The 21,617-nt window shown below is 45.3% G+C and overlaps 1 protein-coding gene across 1 annotated transcript; it reads left to right on the top strand.

The window, feature by feature from the left end:
- The first annotated feature begins 16,473 nt into the window (after window positions 1–16,473).
- Window positions 16,474–21,580, top strand: LOC109733446 (probable alkaline/neutral invertase F). The gene is made up of 5 exons (XM_020292665.4): window positions 16,474–16,833; window positions 17,846–18,255; window positions 18,914–19,345; window positions 19,968–20,526; window positions 20,995–21,580. The coding sequence occupies exons 2-5, from the start codon at window positions 17,884–17,886 to the stop codon at window positions 21,288–21,290; spliced, it is 1,659 nt and encodes a 552-aa protein (XP_020148254.1). The 5' UTR covers window positions 16,474–16,833; window positions 17,846–17,883; the 3' UTR covers window positions 21,291–21,580.
- Window positions 21,581–21,617: the final 37 nt, after the last annotated feature.

Genomic DNA, 21,617 nt, shown 5'->3' with positions numbered 1-21,617 from the left:
AATGTAAGCTGCTTCTCCCAAGTCCTTCATAGAAAAACTATTTTTCAACGAGTCCTTGACAGATTCAAGCATTGAACATCATTTCCAATCAATAATATGTCATCCACATATAAGATCAGAAATGCAACTGAGCTCCCACTGACCTTCTTGAATACACAATGATCACAGTCATTCTTGATGAAGCCAAACTCTTTGACAGCTTCATTAAAACGAATGTTCCAATTCTGAGATGCTTGCCTTAATCCATAAATGGATCTCTGAAGCTTGCATACCATGCTAGACTTCTTTGGATCGACAAAACCATCGGGTTGTGTCATATACACATCCTCGGTTAAATTTCCATTAAGGAAAGCCGTTTTGACATCCATCTGCCATATTTCATAGTCGAAATATGCCGCTATAGCAAGAATGATCCGAATTGATTTAGGCATCGCTACCGGTGAGTAAGTCTCATCGTAGTCAACTCCTTGAACTTGTCGATAACCTTTAGCAACAAGTTGAGCCTTATGGACTGTGACATTTCCGTCCATATCAGTTTTCTTCTTAAAGATCCACTTGCACTCAATGGCTCGAACGCCATCTGGCAGATCAACCAAGTTCCAAACTTGATTGTCATCCATGGACTTTAATTCGGATCTCATGGCCTCAAGCCATAACTCGGAATCAGGGCTCTCCATCGCTTCCGCATACGTAGTCGGCTTGTTGTTCTCCAAGAACAACACATTGCAGTCATGCAAATTGCGTAACCTTTCCGACCTCCGTGGAACCGGTGTCGACTCCAATACGGGTTCCCTGACTAACTCCGGTGTGACAGTATCACCAACCGGAACGTCCCCGTGTGGTTCTCGAATTTCTTCTAGTTGGACCGTCCTCCCACTAGCCTTCCGATTGAGAAACTCTTTCTCAAGGAAAACTCAATGTCGAGCGACAAAAACTTTGCCCTCTTCACGGTTGTAGAAGTAATATCCCAAGGTTTCCCTTGGATATCCCACGAATATGCACTTGTCCGATTTGGGTGTGAGCTTATCCGACTGGAGTCACTTGACATATGCTTCACATCCCCAAATTTTCAGAAAAGACAAATTATGACTCTTCGCAGTCCATATCTCATATGGTGTCTCATCTACGGACTTAGATGGTACCCTGTTTAGTGTGGAAGTTGCAGTTTCTAGAGCGTATCCCCAAAATGACAAGGGTAAATCCGACTGACTCATCATCGATCGGACCATGTCCAACAGGGTCCGATTCCTCCGTTTTGACACACCATTTCTCTGTGGCGTACCCGGAGGAGTCAGTTGTGGAACTATTCCACGATTCTTTAGATGATCATCAAACTCCTGGCTCATATACTCACCGCCACGATCAGATCGTAGAAGTTTGATTTTCTTGCCGAGTTGATTTTCCACTTCGTTCTGAAACTCCTTGAACTTCTCAAAAGTTTCTGACTTGTGCCTCATCAAGTAGACATATCCATATCTACTCAAGTCGTCGATGAAAGTCACGAAGTATTGGAAACCACCTCTGGCTGCCGTGCTCATTGGTCCACATACATCACTATGTATAAGTTCCAACAACTCGGACGCCCTCTCGCAACTCTTTGCAAAAGGAGTCTTAGTCATCTTACCGAGTAGGCAAGACTCGCATGTCTCGAATGATTCAAACTCAAACGAAGTTAGAATTCCATCATCATGGAGCTTCTTCATGCACTTTTGACTAATGTGTCCTAGTCGACAATGCCAGATGTAAGTTGGATTTATCTCATTAGGCTTATGCCTCTTGACATTTATGTTATAGACTGATTCACCTTCAAGATCTAGGATAAATAACCCATTTACAACGGGTGCAAAGCCATGAAACATATTATTCAAGTAAATAGAACAACCATTGTCCTTAATACTGAATTCATAACCTTGTCTCATCAAACATGAGGCAGAAATAATGTTTCGACTCAAAGCAGGAACATAATAACAATTATCAAGTTCCATTACAAATCCTGAAGGTAAATTAAGTTGCATAGTGCCGACGGCCAATGCAGCAACTCTTGCTTTATTCCCGACGCGAATGTCAACTTCTCCTCTTGCGACATTCCTAGTTCTGCTTAGCCCCTGCATCGAGTTGCATATGTGAACAACCGATCCGGTATCATATACCCAAGAGCTACTAGAAACATCAGCAAGATAAATGTCTATAACATATAGAACAAGTGTACCTGAAGAAGAAGTCATACTTCCAGTCTTCTTGCCCTTCTCGGCAAGCCACTTGCTACAGTTCCTTTTCCAGTGTCCGGGTTCCTTGCAATGAAAGCACATACTCCCCGAAGCCGTCCCTGACTTAGGCGCAGCGGCTGTAGTTGGAGTTGCCTCCTTATCTTTGCCCTTTGCCTTAGCCTTTTTCTTGGACCAGCTCTTCTTGAACTTAGCCGAGTTTTGCACCATCAACACTTGACGATGTGTACCTTTCTTGGTATCCTGCTCTGCCACTTTGAGCATCCCATGCAATTCAGTGAGCTTCTTTTCCATCCCATGCATATGGTAGTTCGAGATGAACGGCCCATAGCTGTCCGGAAGAGAACCCAGAATTGTATCTGTGGACAACTCATCCCCAAGTGGGAAGCCCAGCCTATCCAGAGCTTGCATGTACCCGATCATCTTGATCACACGCGGGCTTGGTGGATCACCCTCTTTCAGCTTACAATCCATCAAGGATCGCCAGACGTTGAACCTTTCGGTCCTAGCCTGCATTTGAAACATGCTCTTAAGGTTCTCGATCATATCGAAAGCCTCAATATTTTCGAACTGCTGCTGCAGATTGGGCTCCATAGAAGCCAGCATGAGACAGCTGATCTCGTTTGATTCATCAACGAGTTTCTGGTAGGCATTTCTGGCTGTGACATTAGCATTATCGGCAGGTTCCTCTGGAAGCGGATTATCTAGAACTTGTTCCTTTTTCTCATGCCTAAGAACAATTCTCAGGTTTCTATACCAGGTGGTAAAGTTTGTTCCATTCAATTTATCTTTTTTCAGGATTGATTTCAACGCAAAAGGTGTAACTTGAGCAGGTGGTGCCATTGATCTACAACAGAAATATGTAAAACACTAAGACATGTATTCATGAAGAGTAATTCATATTAAACATTTTAATAAGATCATTACTCCCACTAAAATAAACATCCCTCGGTCGATACTTAGTGATTCAAGATCCAAGATCAACATGTCAACTAGTGAGCTTTTGCATCACCGCTAGAGGACAAGATCACTCGGTAAGCAACTCTTGCTAATCGTATCTCCATACGACTCTTGTTGTTGGGGACATCTCATGCCTCGCCAACTCCTATGCCTCCTAGCCCAAAACTGTTTTGATAGCCACGACAAGTCAACCAATGCTCCGCGTGTAAGTGTCCGACATAAACCCATCACTTCAAGGAGATCTAGTGGCACCCTAATTTCATAGGCCCGCCACTAAATATACTTGACATGTGAAGGTGCAGCAATTGGGGAGGCATTTGTACTTGACATTCTTTGAGGGATCACCCTACTTAAAACATCTACCATGCAAAAGGAAGGGTGCGTAAAAGGGATAAACTTTCACAGGCAGTTTATGTATGTGTGATATGGTATAGCCCCTTTTCACAGCGCGTGGTGATCTCCATCTCCACGTGCGCAGTCTGCCCATGCATGGTTGTCCTCGTAGTGATCTCCATCTCCACGCCATGGTGTCAACCGCCAAGTGTTACATAAGATACTATGCTATTAAAAACTAATAGCTACTGAAAGTAAATTACATTACATGGCTTCTAATGTTGACACGCAGGTCATTAATACAATAATGGGACAACCATATGGCTCCTGCCGGTTGCCTCACTCATGACTCGCAGGTCATGAAACAATAATATACAAGCAACATACATGGGCTATACCAAATCACAGTCATTCCCTCCAAAACGAGTCAGACGTTCTACCGCCGAAGATAAAACCTTCTGAAACTCTATCTTCCAAGCGGATTTTGGCCTAGCCAGAAGCGCCGAAATTATGTTCTAGAATTTCGCCGCTAATCCAACTTTTCGTTAGCTTCAGTTTGACAGGTCGTGGAGCAATATCGAAGTTCGTATGCAAAAGTTACAGCCGTTTTACCGAGACCGCTCCAACAGATTTCACCACCGCGGAAATCACATTTCCAAGGTGTTGATCTATGTTCCGATTCGATCAATCTCATTGATCTTCGCGTGCTGCATCCGGATTTACGTTCCACTGTCTACCCCGATGGTGTACAACCGACCGGTAGGGGTAAGTCGTGTCACGACCTCTGCATCATGATCACGGAAACAAGATCACGAAACCAACCTTCAACACTGACATGCGCGACCGATCTCATCGACCCGCACCTGAACCGATCTACATATCTCATATGCATATCATCGAATCTATTGCCACACAGCAGAGGCTCTGATACCCCTGTTGGAACACGCGGTACGCTACGCTAGCGCCAAATAAAATTTTCTACCGCGCACCCAAGATCATGCTGCTGGAAATAGATCACGGGATCGGGTTTACCACTAGACGCGCAGTCACCACAGCGGAAGTAGAGTTGGTGATGCGTGTAGCCGATCTCCCGGGCCGTCTCCTCCTTGCGTTGCCGATCTCCCGCGAACAGCGAAGACCCGTGAACGATGATCTCCCGCGAACGGCACCTCGCGGTTCCCTCGAACGGTTCGTCCAAGCACCGCAGATGCGATGCCTCCAAGGTATCCACACGTACGGGGAGCAGCGTCGAGCGGCGGACTGCTAGGTCCGGTCGCGCGGCATGGGCATGGGGAGTGGCGGTGGCTAACCAGGGTTCAATCCGATCAACCCTAAGTGGTGTGCCCACTCCCCTTTATATAGACCTCCGAGGTGGGCTCAACACATGAGCCCACTAGGAGTCCACATCCATTTTCCACTCAGATCCAATCCGAATGGGCTGCAGCCCCTTAAGTGTGCGACGCCATAGGTTCACGTACACATGGACACGACCAGAGTCGATAGTTGGTAGCGGCTCCTAGCAGAACGTGCCAACTCCCATGTGGCATATGCAACATTCCTTTTGCCTCACGATATTTGTTGTCGAGCTCAAGGCGAGTACTTGTCACCCTTGTGTTAGCTCGACCTCTCTTCTCGAAACCATGATACAAATTCCCGAACTGGGTTAACACTTAACCCAAGTTGCATGGCCATGCTTTCCGAATCTGATCACTCAAGAGGGCCCAGAGAATATCTCTCCAAATAGGAGGGGCAAATTCCATCTTGGTCAACCATGTCTCGCGGCATGTCTCACGACTCACCTGAAAGCTACCTTTATAACTACCCAGTTATGGAGTAGCTTGATAGACCCTAAGTGAGTCGGTCCTCATCCCGAGAACATGCGAGGACCTCGGGTCTAGGACATGGCATAGACATTGCACTTGAGACTAACAGATGACTATATCTCGCTGCGTCTCAAAGTGGGTCTGTCCGGCTCGGTGATCTCCATCCCTGAGCCCATACTATCGGTTTAGCATCTCCATGCACATGACTTGTGAAACATAGTCATCAACCGAGTCGTATACTAGTCAAGGATATGTGTCCGCATAACCTTATCAACTAGGGACCATTTAAACAATCATCATACAATACATAGTTCCACGAACAAGTCACATACTTATTGATACATATCACTGATGATGTTCAAGGACAATACAAAGGACTCATGAATACATATGGAAATATCATCATCACATGATTGCCTCTAGGGCATATCTCCAACAACCACACCTCTGGGACCAGGCATCTTCAGCTTATGGTACACGTAGCACGGTCGAGCCATGAAACGAGCATATGCAGGTCTGCCCAGAATAGCATGATAGGCACTTTGAAAATCCACAACTTCATATGTCAACTTTTCCTTACGGTAATTCTTTTAATCACCGAAAACCATGTCAAGAGTGATCTGGCTGAGTGAATCAGCTTTCTTTCCAGGGATGACTCCGTGGAACCTCATGTTGCTCTCACTAAGCTTGGACATCGGAATGCCCATCCCTCTCAGGGTCTCAGCGTAGAGAATATTCAGACCACTGCCACCATCCATCAATACTTTGGTCAGTCGAGTGCCTCCAACAACTGGGTCGACTACCAACGCTTGCCACCCTGGAGTGGCAACGCGTGCTGGGTGATCGGACTGGTCGAATGTGAATGCAGTTTGTGACCACTTCAAATATGTCATTGTTGCTGGGGCAACCATGTTCACTTCTCTGTTTATGACTTTCAGTCGACTTTTGCTCTCGATGTCAGCAAAAATCACTAAGGTGGAATTGACATTAGGGAAACCATCATCCTCCTCCTTGTCTTCATCCTTATCAGATTCCTTCTCTTTCTCACTGGGTTGTTTTTCTCGGAACTGCTGGATAAGGAGTCGACATTGTCGAGTGGTATGCTTGGGGTAAATCAGGTTTCCCTCTTCATCCTTCTTGGTGTGAATATGACAGGGCAAATCTAGCACATCATTTCCTGCTTGATCTTTTACCTTCTTGGGGGTCCAGGGCCCCTTAGGTTTTCCCTTGAATTTTCCTTGGACCACGGCTGCAGTCTCACCAGGTCCTACGGGTTTAGCTTTGCGTTTCTGCTTCCGACTGGAATTCCCTCCTCCGGTGTCCTGGCCGACTGGTTTGCTCTTGCCACTGCGGAGTCGGTCTTGTTTTTCGCCGTTAGCGTACCGAGTGGCTATTTCCATCATTCGGGTCAGGGTCATGTCTCCTGTCCGACCGAATTTCAGGTTAAGCTCACTGTACCGAACGCCTTCCTTGAAGGCGCACACTGCTTGGTGCTGAGACACATTTTCCACTGTGTGATGCAAAGTGGTCCACCTCTGGATGTAATCCCTCAAAGTTTCATTTGGTTTTTGTACGCAATGCTGTAATTCTTCTAACCCTGCAGGTCGTTTGCATGTGCCCTCAAATGTCCTGACAAACACAAGAGTCAATTCTTCCCAACTGAATATACTGCCTGGAGTTTCATCCATGCTCTGGCCGAACCCTCTAACATCAAAGGAAGATGCTTCATTGCCACCTCATCATTACCACCACCGATCTGTACAGCCACTCCGTAATCCTCCAGCCAAGTGTCAGGCTTCGATTCACCAGTAAACTTGCTCACTCCTGTTGCCAACCTGAAGTTGGGGGGAATCTCAGCAGCTCAGATGGCTCTGTTGAAACACTCTGGCCTGGAGACATGAACTCTACTGCCAGTCGGACGATCTCTGTCGAGTCCTTCTCTGTGTGCTCTGTTCCTGTCGACCAGACCTTGAACGAGGATTGACCTTGCATCAAACCCTGGCTCTCTCGGGTCGACTGGGACCCTCCGCTCACCGATGCGCGGGTGCCTGTCATCATATTGCCGGGGCACATATGATCCGCTCCTCGGAGGGGGCGTAGGCACTCGACGGAGATCATCGCGGCCGAGTCGGTGATCTTACTGCTTGTGATTCCGACCCCAATACTGCTCTTGGCGATGCCCACGTCCCTCACGCCGCAGGGGCGATCTTGGGCTGTGAGCCAGCTGAACTGTGTCAGCCACCACAGATCTGTTGTGGATCCTGTTGCGAGACTGAGAAACAGCTGTGTTTTGCTCTCCTGCGGCCCGGAGCAGCGCCCTGATCTGCATCAAACCTCTTCCAGCCTCTGATTGAGACGGCTGGATCGACTCCGCTATTCGGGCCACAACTGTAAGATTCTGAATCGGAGTGCGGTATACCTAAGGTTCAGGCGGAAACAACTGCCGCCGTCGACTGGACTCAGGAATTTGCTGCCAAGCACGCTCGTCGAGTGAATGTTGAAGGTTCTCCAGTCGTGTGCACTCAGCCAAAGTGGCCAGGCGCGCAGCCTCCAAGTCTCGGGCCTCGACGGTCTCCCGGGTGATGGGAGTGTGGAGCGCCTCCACGTTGCGACGATGCAACTCCTCCCTCTGCTGCGAAGTGAGGGCTTCGGGATGATATTCCTCATGAACACGCAATGGATCACCGCCGCCATCGCCGCCGTCGCCGTGACGGAAACCAGGCGGGCTATGCGGCGTGTTAACCACCAAGACTTCTGCCGCAGGCTCACTGCTGTCACACTCGGACACGGTCTCGACGGAGCCATTCGACAGGTCAAACAACCCGTAGAGCGATTCGTCGGGCTCGATTGCCGCGACCTAAGGGGTGGCCGATTGACGGGCCACCGCATGCTTCACCCACCACTGGAGTCGCGATCGACCGGACCGCTTGCGGCGACGAACGGCGGGGAGTGAAGATGTCACGGGAGCCGACCGATACTGGGTTGACGGCTACCGTAGAAGGACGCCGCGGACGCACGCGCGAAAGTGAGTAGCCCCGCGGACGGGGAGCGTCTCGACGTCGAGGGGGGCCTCCTGGAGCCAAGCGGAGTCGTCGGCGACGAAAACGAGCGCGCCGAGACGGATCTCGCGGCCCTCGGCCAATCCACCGCCGGAAACCATGATGATGGGAATCGGAAAAATCGCAACCTCATCGAAAAGTCGCTAAGACACCTGCCCCACGGTGGGCGCCAACTGTCGTGGGAGTAAGTCTGACAATAGAATAGGGGGTATGAATGGAGAGGCAAGATCCTAACTACGATGAGGTTGTGCACGCAAGGTTTACGAGTTCAGGCCCTTCGCAGAGGAAGTAACAGCCCTACGTCTCGGTGCCCGGAGGCTTGGTCGATTGGATTATGTGTGAAGTTATAGGGGGTGCGAACCCTTGTCCGAGAGGAGGGGGTGGCTTATATAGAGTGCGCCAGGACCCCAGCCCTCCTTCGTTACATAGGGTTCAATGTACATAAAGAGGGGACGTTACTGGTAACGTCAGTATTAAAGTCATATAAATGACCATTAAGTCTACGGAGTGAACGCCTGACCGTTGTCATCCAGAGTGACCTTAGATCTTCTGTATTCCGAGTGGTTTCTGATATGGCCGAATGATTATATCCTGGTCGAATGGAATTGGGTTATCCGAGTGGAACCCACGGTCAAGTGGGTTGCATCCTGTGGTGATTTCAGTCGGTAGAATTTGCTGTCCTTTGAATGTCCTTGACTGTAAGGCAGTGTCCTTGGGAAGGGTGCTTAGATCAGGTCTATTGTCCTACCTTGGGTGCATGTCATCGTCATCACCTTCGGAGTCCTCTGAGACTGGCTCGACCTCCACATCGCCTGTCTCCCCTCCGGCTCCTCCGGCGGGTGCTACACCCTCCACCGGTGTGGTCACTCGGACTCGTATCGGGACATTCCGTCCTAGCACAAGCTACACCTCCAACGAGTACGCGTGTGCTGCATCTACCTTGGCACCGTCTCCGCTACCTTCCTCCGCTCGCGCAGCCCTTCGGGATCCGAACTGGCTTGCTGCAATGCGTGAGGAATTCGACGCCCTGCAACACAACCATAAGTGGCAGCTTGTTCCGCGGCCTCCCCACGCTAATGTCATCACTGGCAAGTGGGTACTCCGCCACAAGACTTGCCCCGACGGTTCTCTCGAGCGCTATAAGGCATGATGGGTGGTGCGAGGTTTTCGACAGCGCGCTGGCGTGGACTTCACCGACACCTTCGCCCCGGTTGTCAAACCGGGCACGATCCGCATTGTTCTCCAACTGGCTGTTTCTCGAGCCTGGCCTGTTCACCAGCTCGACGTGTCCAATGATTTCTTGCATGGTCACCTCGATGAGCAGGTGTTCTGTCAGCAGCCCACCGGTTTCATTGACACCACCTACCCGGACCATGTGTGCTTGCTTTCCCGTTCACTTTACGGGTTGAAGCAGGCACCTCGGGCTTGGTATCAGCGTATCACGGCCTTCCTTCAGCAGCAGGGGTTCTGGTCCACACGGTCCGATGCCTCCCTGTTTGTTTATCATCAGGGTGCCGCTTCTGCGTACCTCCTCTTGTACGTCGATGACATCATCCTGACTACGTCCTCGCTAGCGCTCCTTCAGCAGATCACAGCTCGTCTCAACACCGAGTTCGCCCTCAAGGACTTGGGGGCTTTCCACTACTCCCTCGGCATCGAGGTCGTTCGCCGTGCCACTAGCTTCTTTCTGCATCAGGAGAAGTACGCCTACGAGCTTCTGGAGCGAGCAGGCATGCTTAATTGCAAGCCTGCTTCCACGCTTGTCGATACGAAGGCTAAGGTGTCCGCCGTCGAGGGTTCTCCGGCGTCCGACGCTCCCTTCCACCGCTCCATCATCCGACGTTCCCCTCTACAGTACCTCCGGCGTCCGACAATCCGATCAGCAGTTCGCCGATGTCATGACGAAGGGACTACCTACCTCGACTTCGAGGGCTTTCGGTCCAGTCTTTGCGTCTCCGACGACGCTTCAACTGCGGGGGGTGTTGAACATGCATATACGTATATAGGTCTGGGTATTGTACATTGCACCTGTCGCGTCTCTCTCCCCTCTCTAACTTGTTGTATCTTGGGAGACAAGACACCAGGCGCCCCCCTTGTATCTATATATGTGCCTAGTGCACGATCAATGAGAATTATCAATGCACACAATCCCTTTCTCCCTAACTTACAATAACTTACAAAAAAGATGTATATGGTAATCTCATCAATCTCAAGATTTGTCAGCGTAGCCTTTCGATGTGCTCTTAGAGGCGGAGAAGGCATGTACAATATAACTTAAAAAGTGATGCAGGTGGTGATCTCATCGATCTCAAGATTTGTCAATCTAGTTTTTCTTTGTGCTCTTAGAGGTAAGCACATGCGTGTATATAAATGAGTATGTGTGTATGAGCGTCTATGTCTGTACTGTGTTTCATAAAAAAACACTTGGTAACATAAGCATGAGGTCTTTTATTTTTAACACAGATAAGCATGAGGTCAAACATTGCCATTTTGAGCCGTGCTGAGCTGGGGATATAACCATGTCTACCAACTATAGAGGACTCAAGCTAAGTGCCTGATTATTTATGCTAAACAAAATTAATACCGTGATGGCTAACCGGGCCTGCCGCCCGGCCGGTGGCAAGCCTATCCTCTTTCAACTCGTTGGTTGCCTTTTGTCTTGGTCAAATCAGGTAGCAGCCATCTGCCCCACACTCTGCCTCTCCTTTTTCATTTCTGAAGCGTGAATGATGCGATACTGCAGTCATCACTCATCAGCCACACTACTTTACCACGTCGGACTTCTTGCTCGTAGCAGACTAGCCGCCGCCCTCCACCGGCGGGGCCTTTAATCTAATTGGCTGTGAATAAATACAATTAGGCGAGTTTCATGTGGATCTTAAAAGTATCATCTGAAAAATCGAGGAAATTTCAGGCGGCCGTCACTTTTGGACGTAGTACCCCATACAGTTTTGGTCACGCAATAATTACTCCGAACTTGGAAGATGTACAATATTGATAGTTTAAGACACACAAAAAAACCCGTTAAGATAAAAAAAATCTCAAGAACAGAACCATAATGTTTTTTTTTGCAAGTAGAAACCATAATGCTTCACTAGCAATCTTGCACATGTAACCTTGGGCCATGCCAAGTAGTGTACTAACAGACGGAAATGAAATAAGGGACAAGGAGAAGAGGTTAAATTCGAGATAATAATAGCGTTTTTTTTAAGAGGGGAAGACCATAGTAGTATCTGCATTAAGTGGTGCACACAAACATATAAAACAATAAATATGTCGACTTGCATAGAGGGAAAAAACCTTGAGTTCATGCACATATGACATGCCTCGCAACAACATCCACAAATCGACTTGCCAAACCTGTGACGACAGATTTAGCAGATAAATGGTGCAACCTATGTGATGCACCCTTGGTCTTTTTATGTGGCACTGGGATCTGTGTTATAATGACTTTCCTTATGAAAGCTTCCGATAATTATTATTACCAATTTATTGTGTGGGGTGGTCCTTGATATTGGAAAGATATTATATTTCTATCATTAATAACAATAGAACATGAAATATTAGAGGGCTTAATGCATAGGAAAAATGGGATGCTTTAGACTTGAGACAGAGGAAAGTGCATCTTCTATTGTTTGCTTACAAGAGACGAGAAGAGATAATTTTTATTTGGCCTATATTAGAAACTTGTGCCCAAATAGATTTAACAAGTTTGCTTCTCTTCCTTCTGTGGGAGCCTTGGAGTTTACAGATTGCATGAATTGATTATTATTTGAGGGGACATTATCTTCTGAAACACTTTTCCCTCTCTATTCAATTCACTAGTCCCATTTCAAATCAAACTTGGATCCTGACTAAAATCTGGGCCATGTACTCCAGAAGGTGAAATGCAATTCCTAGACCGGTTCAGTTACACACAAAAAATGCCTATCGAGGTAGATTGGATTATCATGGGTGACTTCAACTTTATTAGGTCCCCTAATGACAGATATAGGCCTGGAAGTGATGTTAATGGTATGATGCTATTCAATGAAGCTATAAGCAATTTGGGACTTGAAAGGAAGGTAGTTTAGCTGGAGTAATATGCAAGCTAATCCACTTATAGAATAATGGAACTGGTTCTTTACCTTTGCCTCCTGGATGACCACCTTCCCTGACACTGTAACCCTCCCTTTGGCTAGACCAATCTCTAATCACTTGCCTTGCATGATAATAATTGGAACTTGTATTCTAAAGTTGTTTTTAGGTTTGAAAATTATTGGCTGGAGCATTCTTCTTTGAAGGATGTGGTTAAATCAGCTTGGTCAATGCCTGTTGGATTTCATGACTTTGCCAAGAGGATAAATTCTAAATTCAAGAATTTAAGAAGAAGTTGGAAACTTTGGGATAAAGGTTTATCTTGCTTGAAAGTAAAAATTGCTAGTCAATGATTATATCTTGTTATGGGACTTTATTGAGGAATTAGGCCTCTCACTATTTTTGAATGGAACTGCAAAAGTATTTTAAAAGATCACCTTTTTCTCCTACTCAATAATCGGAGAAACTATAGGAAGCTGAGAGGAAAACTAAAAGGTGTCAAGTTTTGGGATGAAACCGCAAAGTTTTTCCATACAAAAGCTTCTATCAACCACAGATACAATTACATGGCAATGTTGCAAAATGTTGATCATGCTAACATTTATGATCATGCTGGCAAAGCTACCATTTTTTGGGATGCCTTCAAGAACATATTGGGGTGATCTGACGGAAAAGAGATGTATTTTAACCTTCCTAGCTTGTTTACTCAACATCATGACCCCAAGATTTTTTAAGAGCTTGAGAAGCCTTTTACTGGTGATGAGATTAATAAAGTTATTGTTGAGCTTCCCATAGATAAATCTCCATGGCCAGATGGGTTTAACAATGAATTCTTTATAACTCTTTGGTATATTATTGGGACTGATATAAGAACATTGATACATGATATTTATGAGGGGAACATTTTTCTTTAGAGCGCCAACGCTTCTTTCATTACTTTAATTCTAAAGATTGATGTCTCAACCACTCCCAATGGCTTCTGGCTAATTTCACTTCATAAATGCACACTGTACATTATCACCAAACTCCTAGCAAATAGACTGCAACAAGTGATTCTTCAATTAATTCAGATTAACTAGGGTTATCCAGGATTGCCTAGGATGGGCTATGAATATTTACATCAATGCCATAAATCCAAGGATGACATGTTGGTTCTAAAGTTGGACTATGAGAAAGCTTGGTACCATTGAACACGGAGCCATTAATGGCATTATCAAAGGCAAAGTTTTGGTGATAGGTGGATTTCCTGGATGCAATCCTTGTTCACTTCCACTTCATCTTCTGTCCTACTTAATGGGGTTCCTGGGAAGAAGTTTTATTGTAAGAGAGGGGTGAGATAAGGAGTCCCATTGCCACCCTTATTATTTGTCCTTGGTGCCATTCTCCTTCAATCTATTATCAACAAAGTAATTGCACAAGGTCTTTTTAAACTACCCATGAGGTTAGTTCCTGCCCCGATTTTCCCATCATACAATATGCTGATGACACAGTAGTGGCGATGCAAGCTAATATTAAGCAATTAATGTGTCTCGAAGCCCTTCATAATAGATTTGCCTCAACAACAAACTTAAAATTCAATTACCATAATTCCAATCCTATTCCAGTTAATATTGCTGAGCAAAGGGTGGAACTGTTTACACGCACAATAAATTGCATATGCAGATACTTCCCTATCACATACCTTGGCCTACCTCGTGGTTTGATCAAACCTACTGTTGAGCAGGGCTTGCCCATGGCTAACAGAGATTCAAAGAGACTAGCTGGAGTTGCCACTTTCATGACCTATGCAGGGAGGCTTTTGATGGTGAAATATGTCCTTTATTCTCAAGTAATTTTTAGAGTTGTCTGGACTTGCCTGAAAGGTTGAAACCATTAAGAAACAAGTTGTCAAGTACCTAAGGCACTGCCATTAGAGAGGGACAGACATGAAAGACCACTCCCCTGCCTTAGTTGCTTGGACCACAGTTTATAGGCCTAAGAGCTAAGGTGGCCTTGGTGTGTTGAACATCAACATCCAGAACAGAGCCTCCTTCTCAAGAACCTGCATAAATTCTTTAACATGCAAAATATCCCTTGGGTAAACCTCATCTAGGAACACATATTATAACAATGGTGGTCCCCCTAGGGCCTAGATGGTTGGATCCTTTTGGTGGAAAACTTACCTGGGATTACTTGAACAGTACAAATCGATGGCAAGGTGTAATTGGGGAGATGGCAAAAGTGCACTATTCTAAGAAAACCTTTGCACAATAACTATCTAAACCTACACTTTCCACACCTTTTTCTCCTTTGCAAGAAACCAATTTATAAATGCAGAGCAACTAATCAACTATGAATACCTGGAAGATCTCTTTCATTTACCTTTATCAGTTGAGGCTGATGATGATTTTTTACAAATGAAGATAACTATATCACCGTGAGACAATGTGAATTTAGAGACACACTGATACATGGAGCTACATTCGGAGCAATGAGTTGTTTTCTACCTCTAATGGTTATAAAGTTATGATAGGGACTAAAATTATCCCTCCACATTTTCAATGGATTTGGAACAACTCTTGTCAGCCTAAGCATAAAGTATTCTTTTGGATGGTACTATAGAATTAACACATGAAACCTTCAAAGAAGAAAGTCCTTCATAATTGACACTTACAACTATACAACTCTCAACTGCTAGCATGAAGAAACACTTCATGCTCTTTTTGGAGCTGCCCTTTTGCTAAGAGATCTTGGGAATTTTTCGCCCCACTAGAACTGCCAATCTCTTTGTGTTTGAAGCTTTTGAGGACATTGAAGTCAAATTGAGATTACCTTTCTCCATGGACATAATTATCCTGGCAGCTTCGGCTATATGAATCACAAGAAACAATAAAATTTTCTAGGCGATTGCCCCATCATTTCAGAGGTGGAAGGATACATTTTTTCCTAAGCAAAACTTGTTGAGATATAGGATAAAGAGGAAGTACGTTGTTGTGTACTCTTCTTGGCTGGAATCTTTGGTGTAATTTTAGCTTTCATAGTTTCCTTTTTCTTGTTTTCCTCTCTCTCTTTCTTTCTCCGTCTTATCTCAAGCCCTGTAATCACGTTTTTTTATTGAATTTTTATTTATGAAAAATATAGTGGTTTTTCTACATATCAATAAATAAATGGCGCAAACCTCCAAGTCAACGTCTTCAAGAAGAGAATGCCGCTTACGCGACGACGTTGACTGGTCCAACCAGATGTCAGACCAAGGGTTGTGAACCTAAGCATATATTCAAACCAACACCTTCAATATGGTAACGACGCATGGACGTCGACGTTGCTTGATCAAGCCATAAGGCTAGATCCTGAGTTTTCACCTGGAGATAATGCATCCTAATGTCTACCGTCATAGTCACCACCCCGCCATTCTATCGATCTGCTCACACAGAACTAGCCGGTAAAAGGAGAAAACATTGGAAGTGAAGACACCATCATGCCTCTTTTGACCACTCTCGCATCGTCGTCTCACCGATGGTTGTCATGCGCACCATGGCCAACCTAGTAGTCGTCGCCGCCAGATGCATTGTCTAAACGATATCCGCCAGCGCCCACATAACCTGTCAATGCGGACAATCAACTGCACTTGCATACATTCATACGCTTGTAATGTGCACGAGCACGCAAGTGTAGCTACGCGCCACATAGAATAAGATCAAAAAAGATCAAAAAGAAAAAAGAAAGAAAAATGAAAATAATAAACCCGCGCGTAATATCTTTAAAATAAAATGCGCGTGAAATTAACAAAATCCGAAAACATGTGATGTACCAGGAGATTTCGTGGGGTCCGTTGCATTACGACTCTCTCTCCAAATCCGTTTTAGACATTGGTTTCCTTGTACTATCTCATCGTACAGAGCAACTCATTTTTGGTAAGCATATCAACAATCATTTGCATCCGAGCACACGGCGTGCCGTTTGGTAACCACATCCCACATGGATATCGAAATGGCACATTCCTATTGTTTTTACCACGTTGAAAACCCTCTTCACCCGCCACGCGCGTCACACGTCACCACCCGGAAACAAATCGAGAAGAAAATACAAAACATTCCATTTGCAACACAGAAATGGTTTTTTGAAAGGAAGGAGAAGACAAAAGGCGAAGCAACAAGGCAGGAGTATGATCGGCCGCAGCCGAGGGAGATTTTCGAACACCGGCAGCATCGAGGAAGGAAGACGCCCATTTGGCGCGCGCCCCTATAAATACACCCGCCTCCGGCTCAACATGCCGCCTCCTCCCCGCGCCCGCGCACTACACCCCCACCCCCCCGCCGCCTCCGTCTGCTCCGCCGCCTGCCCGGTCCGGCGCGGCGACGACGACCCCCCGGCACGGTGCGTCCTTCTCTCTCGCCGATCCCCCGGCTCTCATCTTCCTTGGCCTCTGCCCCCGCGATCGGTTCCGTGCTGCTCTGGTGCACGGATCTGGTTCGGTAGGAGTTTGATCGATGTGGTTGACTGCCGTTTCCGTCCAGCCTTGGATCTGCCTCGCCGCCCCAGTGGGCTGGGTTTCGGTTTTTGATGCCGCACGAAATCGGTAGTGAGCCGTCGTTGGAGCACACAGCTGATGAGTCGATTCCGCTCTGCTCTGCTGCGGCTTCCGTCGCAGCAGAGCAAAATCCGGTGAACTTTCCTGAAATAATACAGCCTTCCTAGTCACGCAAATACTATACTGGATTATGACTTATGAGAGGGGGGATGTATATTTCTCAGCAATTACTGAGCTTTCCAAATCGCACCTGTCGTTGCCATGGAGGGACGGTGACAGAATTGATTTTTTACATGTTATTGAGCTTTCCAGCTGACGGGGCCATCATTTATTTTATAAAGTGAAAGAAGGTTATGAGCTCTTCACCCCTCTAGTCTAGTCTAGATTCAGATCCGGCATTGTGGTTGGCTCTGTCGGTCGCCCTAGTTGGTTGCGTCAGCGCTGCCCTCTGCAGGCTCTGATTTCATCGAAGTCTTGTGGCTGTTGGTGCCGTTCCGTAGTTTATAATAATAACTATGCTGCTGCGTACTTCTCTATGCACCAGCACCGATTCTTGCTTTCCGTTGGCCAGTGTAGATACGCACCCCCTTAATCGTTGGAGCGCCGATTTCTGCCAATAGTATACATTGCTTGACTAGTACTCCAGTTTAGTTGCTTCGTGTAATTCTAATATTTACCAGTATTATTAGTCCACTTTGTTCTATGAGAACAAAGTGTTTATTCACCGTAAATCTGTTTGTGAACTGGCTTTCACCTTTCTATGATAATTTGTACTGCAATGGAATAACTCTCTGCACCTTAATCATCCTCGCAATAACATGGGATTGAACCTGAATTGATATTTCATTTCCCTTGCAGGAGCCCATCTGAATAGTAGTTGACCAGAGCAGGGTATAATGAAGAGAGTGTCATCGCATGTCTCCATTGCCTCAGAGGCAGAGATCAATCTTGACCTCTCACGGTTACTAATTGACAAGCCAAGGTTCACACTGGAGCGCAAGAGGTCATTTGATGAACAGTCATGGAGTGACCTCTCGCATCGGCACAATGACGGCTTTGATAGTGTGGCGCATTCGCCTGCATTCCGCACCGGTTTTGAGTCACCATTCTCAACGGGCTCACACTTCGGTGAGCCAAGTGGACCACACCCCCTTGTGAATGAGGCATGGGAGGCACTCAGGAAATCTGTTGTGTATTTTCGTGGCCAACCTGTGGGTACCGTTGCTGCGGTAGATCACGCATCAGAGGAGGTGCTCAATTATGATCAGGTAAAATCCATCGTCTCATATCTGGAAACAGGTTATCATTTTTCTTAGGTTCTGATATTTAGACATCTAATAAATTAGTAGTAAAATTGTCCGGTTGCCTAGTACTCTCTGCATTCCAAAATAATTGAAGTTCTAGGTTTGTCTAACTCAAACTTATTTAAGTTTGACCAAGTAAATAGGAAAATATATTCACATCTGGAACACCAAATTACTCTCATGATATTCTTTATATAAAATATATTTTTGAACTATGTATATGCGGTGTTGTAGCCCTTTGCATGTTTTTCTATGGAGTTGGTCAAACTTAAATAAGTTTAACTATTTTAGGATAAATCTACAACTTCAATTATTTTGAAATGGAGGTAGTGATAAACATTTTTTTGCGATCGAGGGAGTGATAATGATGCTACATTATTATATGCCCTGTTGAGGATACTCTCAGTTATGAACTGATGAACTACAAAGTGTTCACTTGCATCCTGTATTATCTGAAACTAATTGATGCAATTTTCCATTGTAATTTAATTTTCATTTGCACTATGGCTTTGGGTACTCTGTTTGCTTCACATTCATCGTTCTCTTGCATTTTTTTATTACTTTCCTAAAATAATTAATATCTGATGCTGTACTGTTGTTCATTTTATCCTTACAACGGCAGGTTTTTGTGCGGGATTTTGTTCCTAGTGCATTGGCTTTCCTAATGAACAACGAACCTGAAATAGTGAAGAACTTCCTCTTGAGAACTGTCCACTTGCAAAGCTCGGAAAAAATGGTAGACCGGTTCAAGCTTGGAGCAGGAGCAATGCCTGCAAGTTTCAAGGTGGACCGTAATGTGAACAGGAACACTGAAACATTAGTTGCAGATTTTGGTGAGAGCGCAATTGGCAGGGTGGCACCAGTGGACTCTGGATTTTGGTGGATTATTCTCCTCCGGGCGTATACAAAATATACTGGAGATGCTAGTTTATCAGAATCACCTGATTGTCAGAAGTGCATGCGGCTTATACTGAATCTTTGCTTATCTGAGGGATTCGATACTTTCCCAACTCTGCTCTGCACTGATGGTTGCTCAATGATTGATCGTCGAATGGTACAGGCACTTAACCTTTATTTGCTTTAAATTCAGAACCTACTCTACATAGTAGCACAATTCAATTGAGGTGGCAACAGGAACAGGACTGGCAGCTAAAAAGGACTTTTTTTCCTAAACAGTAAACTTTAATAGAAGGGACACCTACAGATAGCAACGCACTTTGACTTGTTGGTATTGCATGTTATTAATCTGTTGCAGATTTTAAATATTGGGTTTTCATTATTTTGGCATATGACCATTAATTTACCAAGACCATGCAAGAGGGACACATATAAAGATAATATACTCGACACTTATTTTGAGATGGAGGGAGTATGTGTTAATTTATTTATGTGTGATAGGGCATGGAGGATTCATCTTTCTTTAAGTAGGAAGTGTATGATTATTTTTAGCACAAGAAAATCTGTATTCTGAAAATACAATCCTAAAGTTTTTCGTGCTGCTTGTTCGACTTTTGAGTTAAAGTAATATTACAGTACTTAAAAAGGCAATCTGTATTCTGAAATGTAATCCTAAATTTTCCTGATTCCTTGTTCAACTATCTGAGTTACAATTTCAGTTGGAGCTAAATATCCTTGTTACATGATTGTAATGCTACAAATTTAATAAATATTTTCAGGGTATATACGGTTATCCTATTGAGATCCAAGCTCTCTTCTACATGGCATTAAGATGTGCCCTCCAAATGCTTAAGCCGGATGGTGAAGGGAAGGACTTCATAGAGAAGATAGGGCAACGACTGCATGCATTAACCTACCACATGAGAAATTACTTCTGGCTTGATTTTCCACATCTAAATAACATATATAGATACAAAACAGAAGAATACTCCCACACCGCTGTGAACAAATTCAATGTCATTCCGGATTCAATCCCTGATTGGGTGTTTGATTTCATGCCTTGTCGGGGAGGCTACTTCCTTGGCAACGTCAGCCCTGCTATGATGGACTTCAGGTGGTTTGCTCTTGGAAACTGTATTGCCATTATATCATCTCTAGCTACTCCGGAGCAGTCATCGGCAATAATGGATCTCATCGAGGAGAGATGGGATGAGCTAGTGGGCGAGGTGCCTCTGAAGATAGTATATCCTGCACTTGAGAACCATGAATGGAGAATAATTACTGGCTGCGACCCCAAGAATACTAGGTGGAGTTATCATAATGGAGGATCTTGGCCAGGTAATTTACTATATGCCAGCGTCATTATTTCAGTGAGCATTCTTTGCTGCCCAATATTCTTCGTTTGTAAAACTGTTATTATCTGAAGTGAAACTATTTTTTCCTGATTGAAGAGTACAACTATAATAATTATAAAACAATAATAAATGGTTAGAATAAACTTCATTCTGAAATTACCATTTGGCAACATCTTTTTAGCTGTAAATAATATTACAGCTATAAATGGCAACATAGTTTGTCAGGAAAAAAATGATTTTGAATCTCTGGGAACCCTTGATCTGCTTTCTTCTGATTGCTTGGGGGAAGTTCTGTCATGCTTCCTATCACTTGAGGAGTGGAGACGTGGCTTTGTATGCTCAATCGTTTGTTCTGCTTCTGGTTATGCACGAAGCAAAGCCACAAGCCCACAACCCAATCTTGGGATGCAAAGCCTACGAATTTTAACATTCTCACACGTTTCATCTGCAGTTCTTCTATGGCTGCTGACAGCAGCCTGCATCAAGACTGGGCGGCCACAAATGGCGAAGCGTGCCATCGAGCTCTCCGAGGCAAGGCTCCTCAAGGACGGCTGGCCCGAGTACTACGACGGCAAGCTGGGGAAGTTCGTCGGCAAGCAGGCCAGGAAGTTCCAGACATGGTCCATCGCTGGCTACCTAGTCGCGAGGATGATGCTGGAGGACCCATCCACGCTCATGATGATCTCCATGGAGGAGGACCGGCCTGTGAAGCCGACAATGAGGCGGTCGGCGTCATGGAATGCTTGAAGGAAGGTTGAGTTTCTTGAAAAAAGAATTTACTTGCCAAAGGGTTCAACAGAAAAAGGAGTCCAGAGTTGGTTGTAATTGTACTCTGTCAGTTTGGACAGAAGTGTATACCGTAGATGCATCTAGAGGTCGCACTACGTTTTCTTCCTTTTTGTCAAAAACAGCAAGTGAAGCTTGTGCTTTGGTGATACCTCAGTCTCGGAATAATATGTTTGTTTTGTACCAGTGACACCTTGGATAGTTGTGCAAGCTTTAGCACACAATTATGAAGAAAAACTTGTTTTAACCAAGTACCCGACACAAAATCATTTGTTTCTAAATCAATCA

This window comes from Aegilops tauschii, chromosome 4 (genome assembly GCF_002575655.3).
Source record: "Aegilops tauschii subsp. strangulata cultivar AL8/78 chromosome 4, Aet v6.0, whole genome shotgun sequence".
In the NCBI taxonomy this organism is placed as follows: Eukaryota; Viridiplantae; Streptophyta; class Magnoliopsida; order Poales; family Poaceae; genus Aegilops; species Aegilops tauschii.
This window is presented reverse-complemented; position numbering and strand designations above follow the sequence as displayed.

Coding starts and splice junctions, on each gene's coding strand:
- LOC109733446 (XM_020292665.4), top strand. CDS start 17,884: ATGAAGAGAGTGTCATCGCATGTCTCCATTGCCTCAGAGGCAGAGATC. Junction 18,256..18,913: donor AGGTGCTCAATTATGATCAG/GTAAAATCCATC, acceptor TTACAACGGCAG/GTTTTTGTGCGGGATTTTGT. Junction 20,527..20,994: donor TAATGGAGGATCTTGGCCAG/GTAATTTACTAT, acceptor TTTCATCTGCAG/TTCTTCTATGGCTGCTGACA.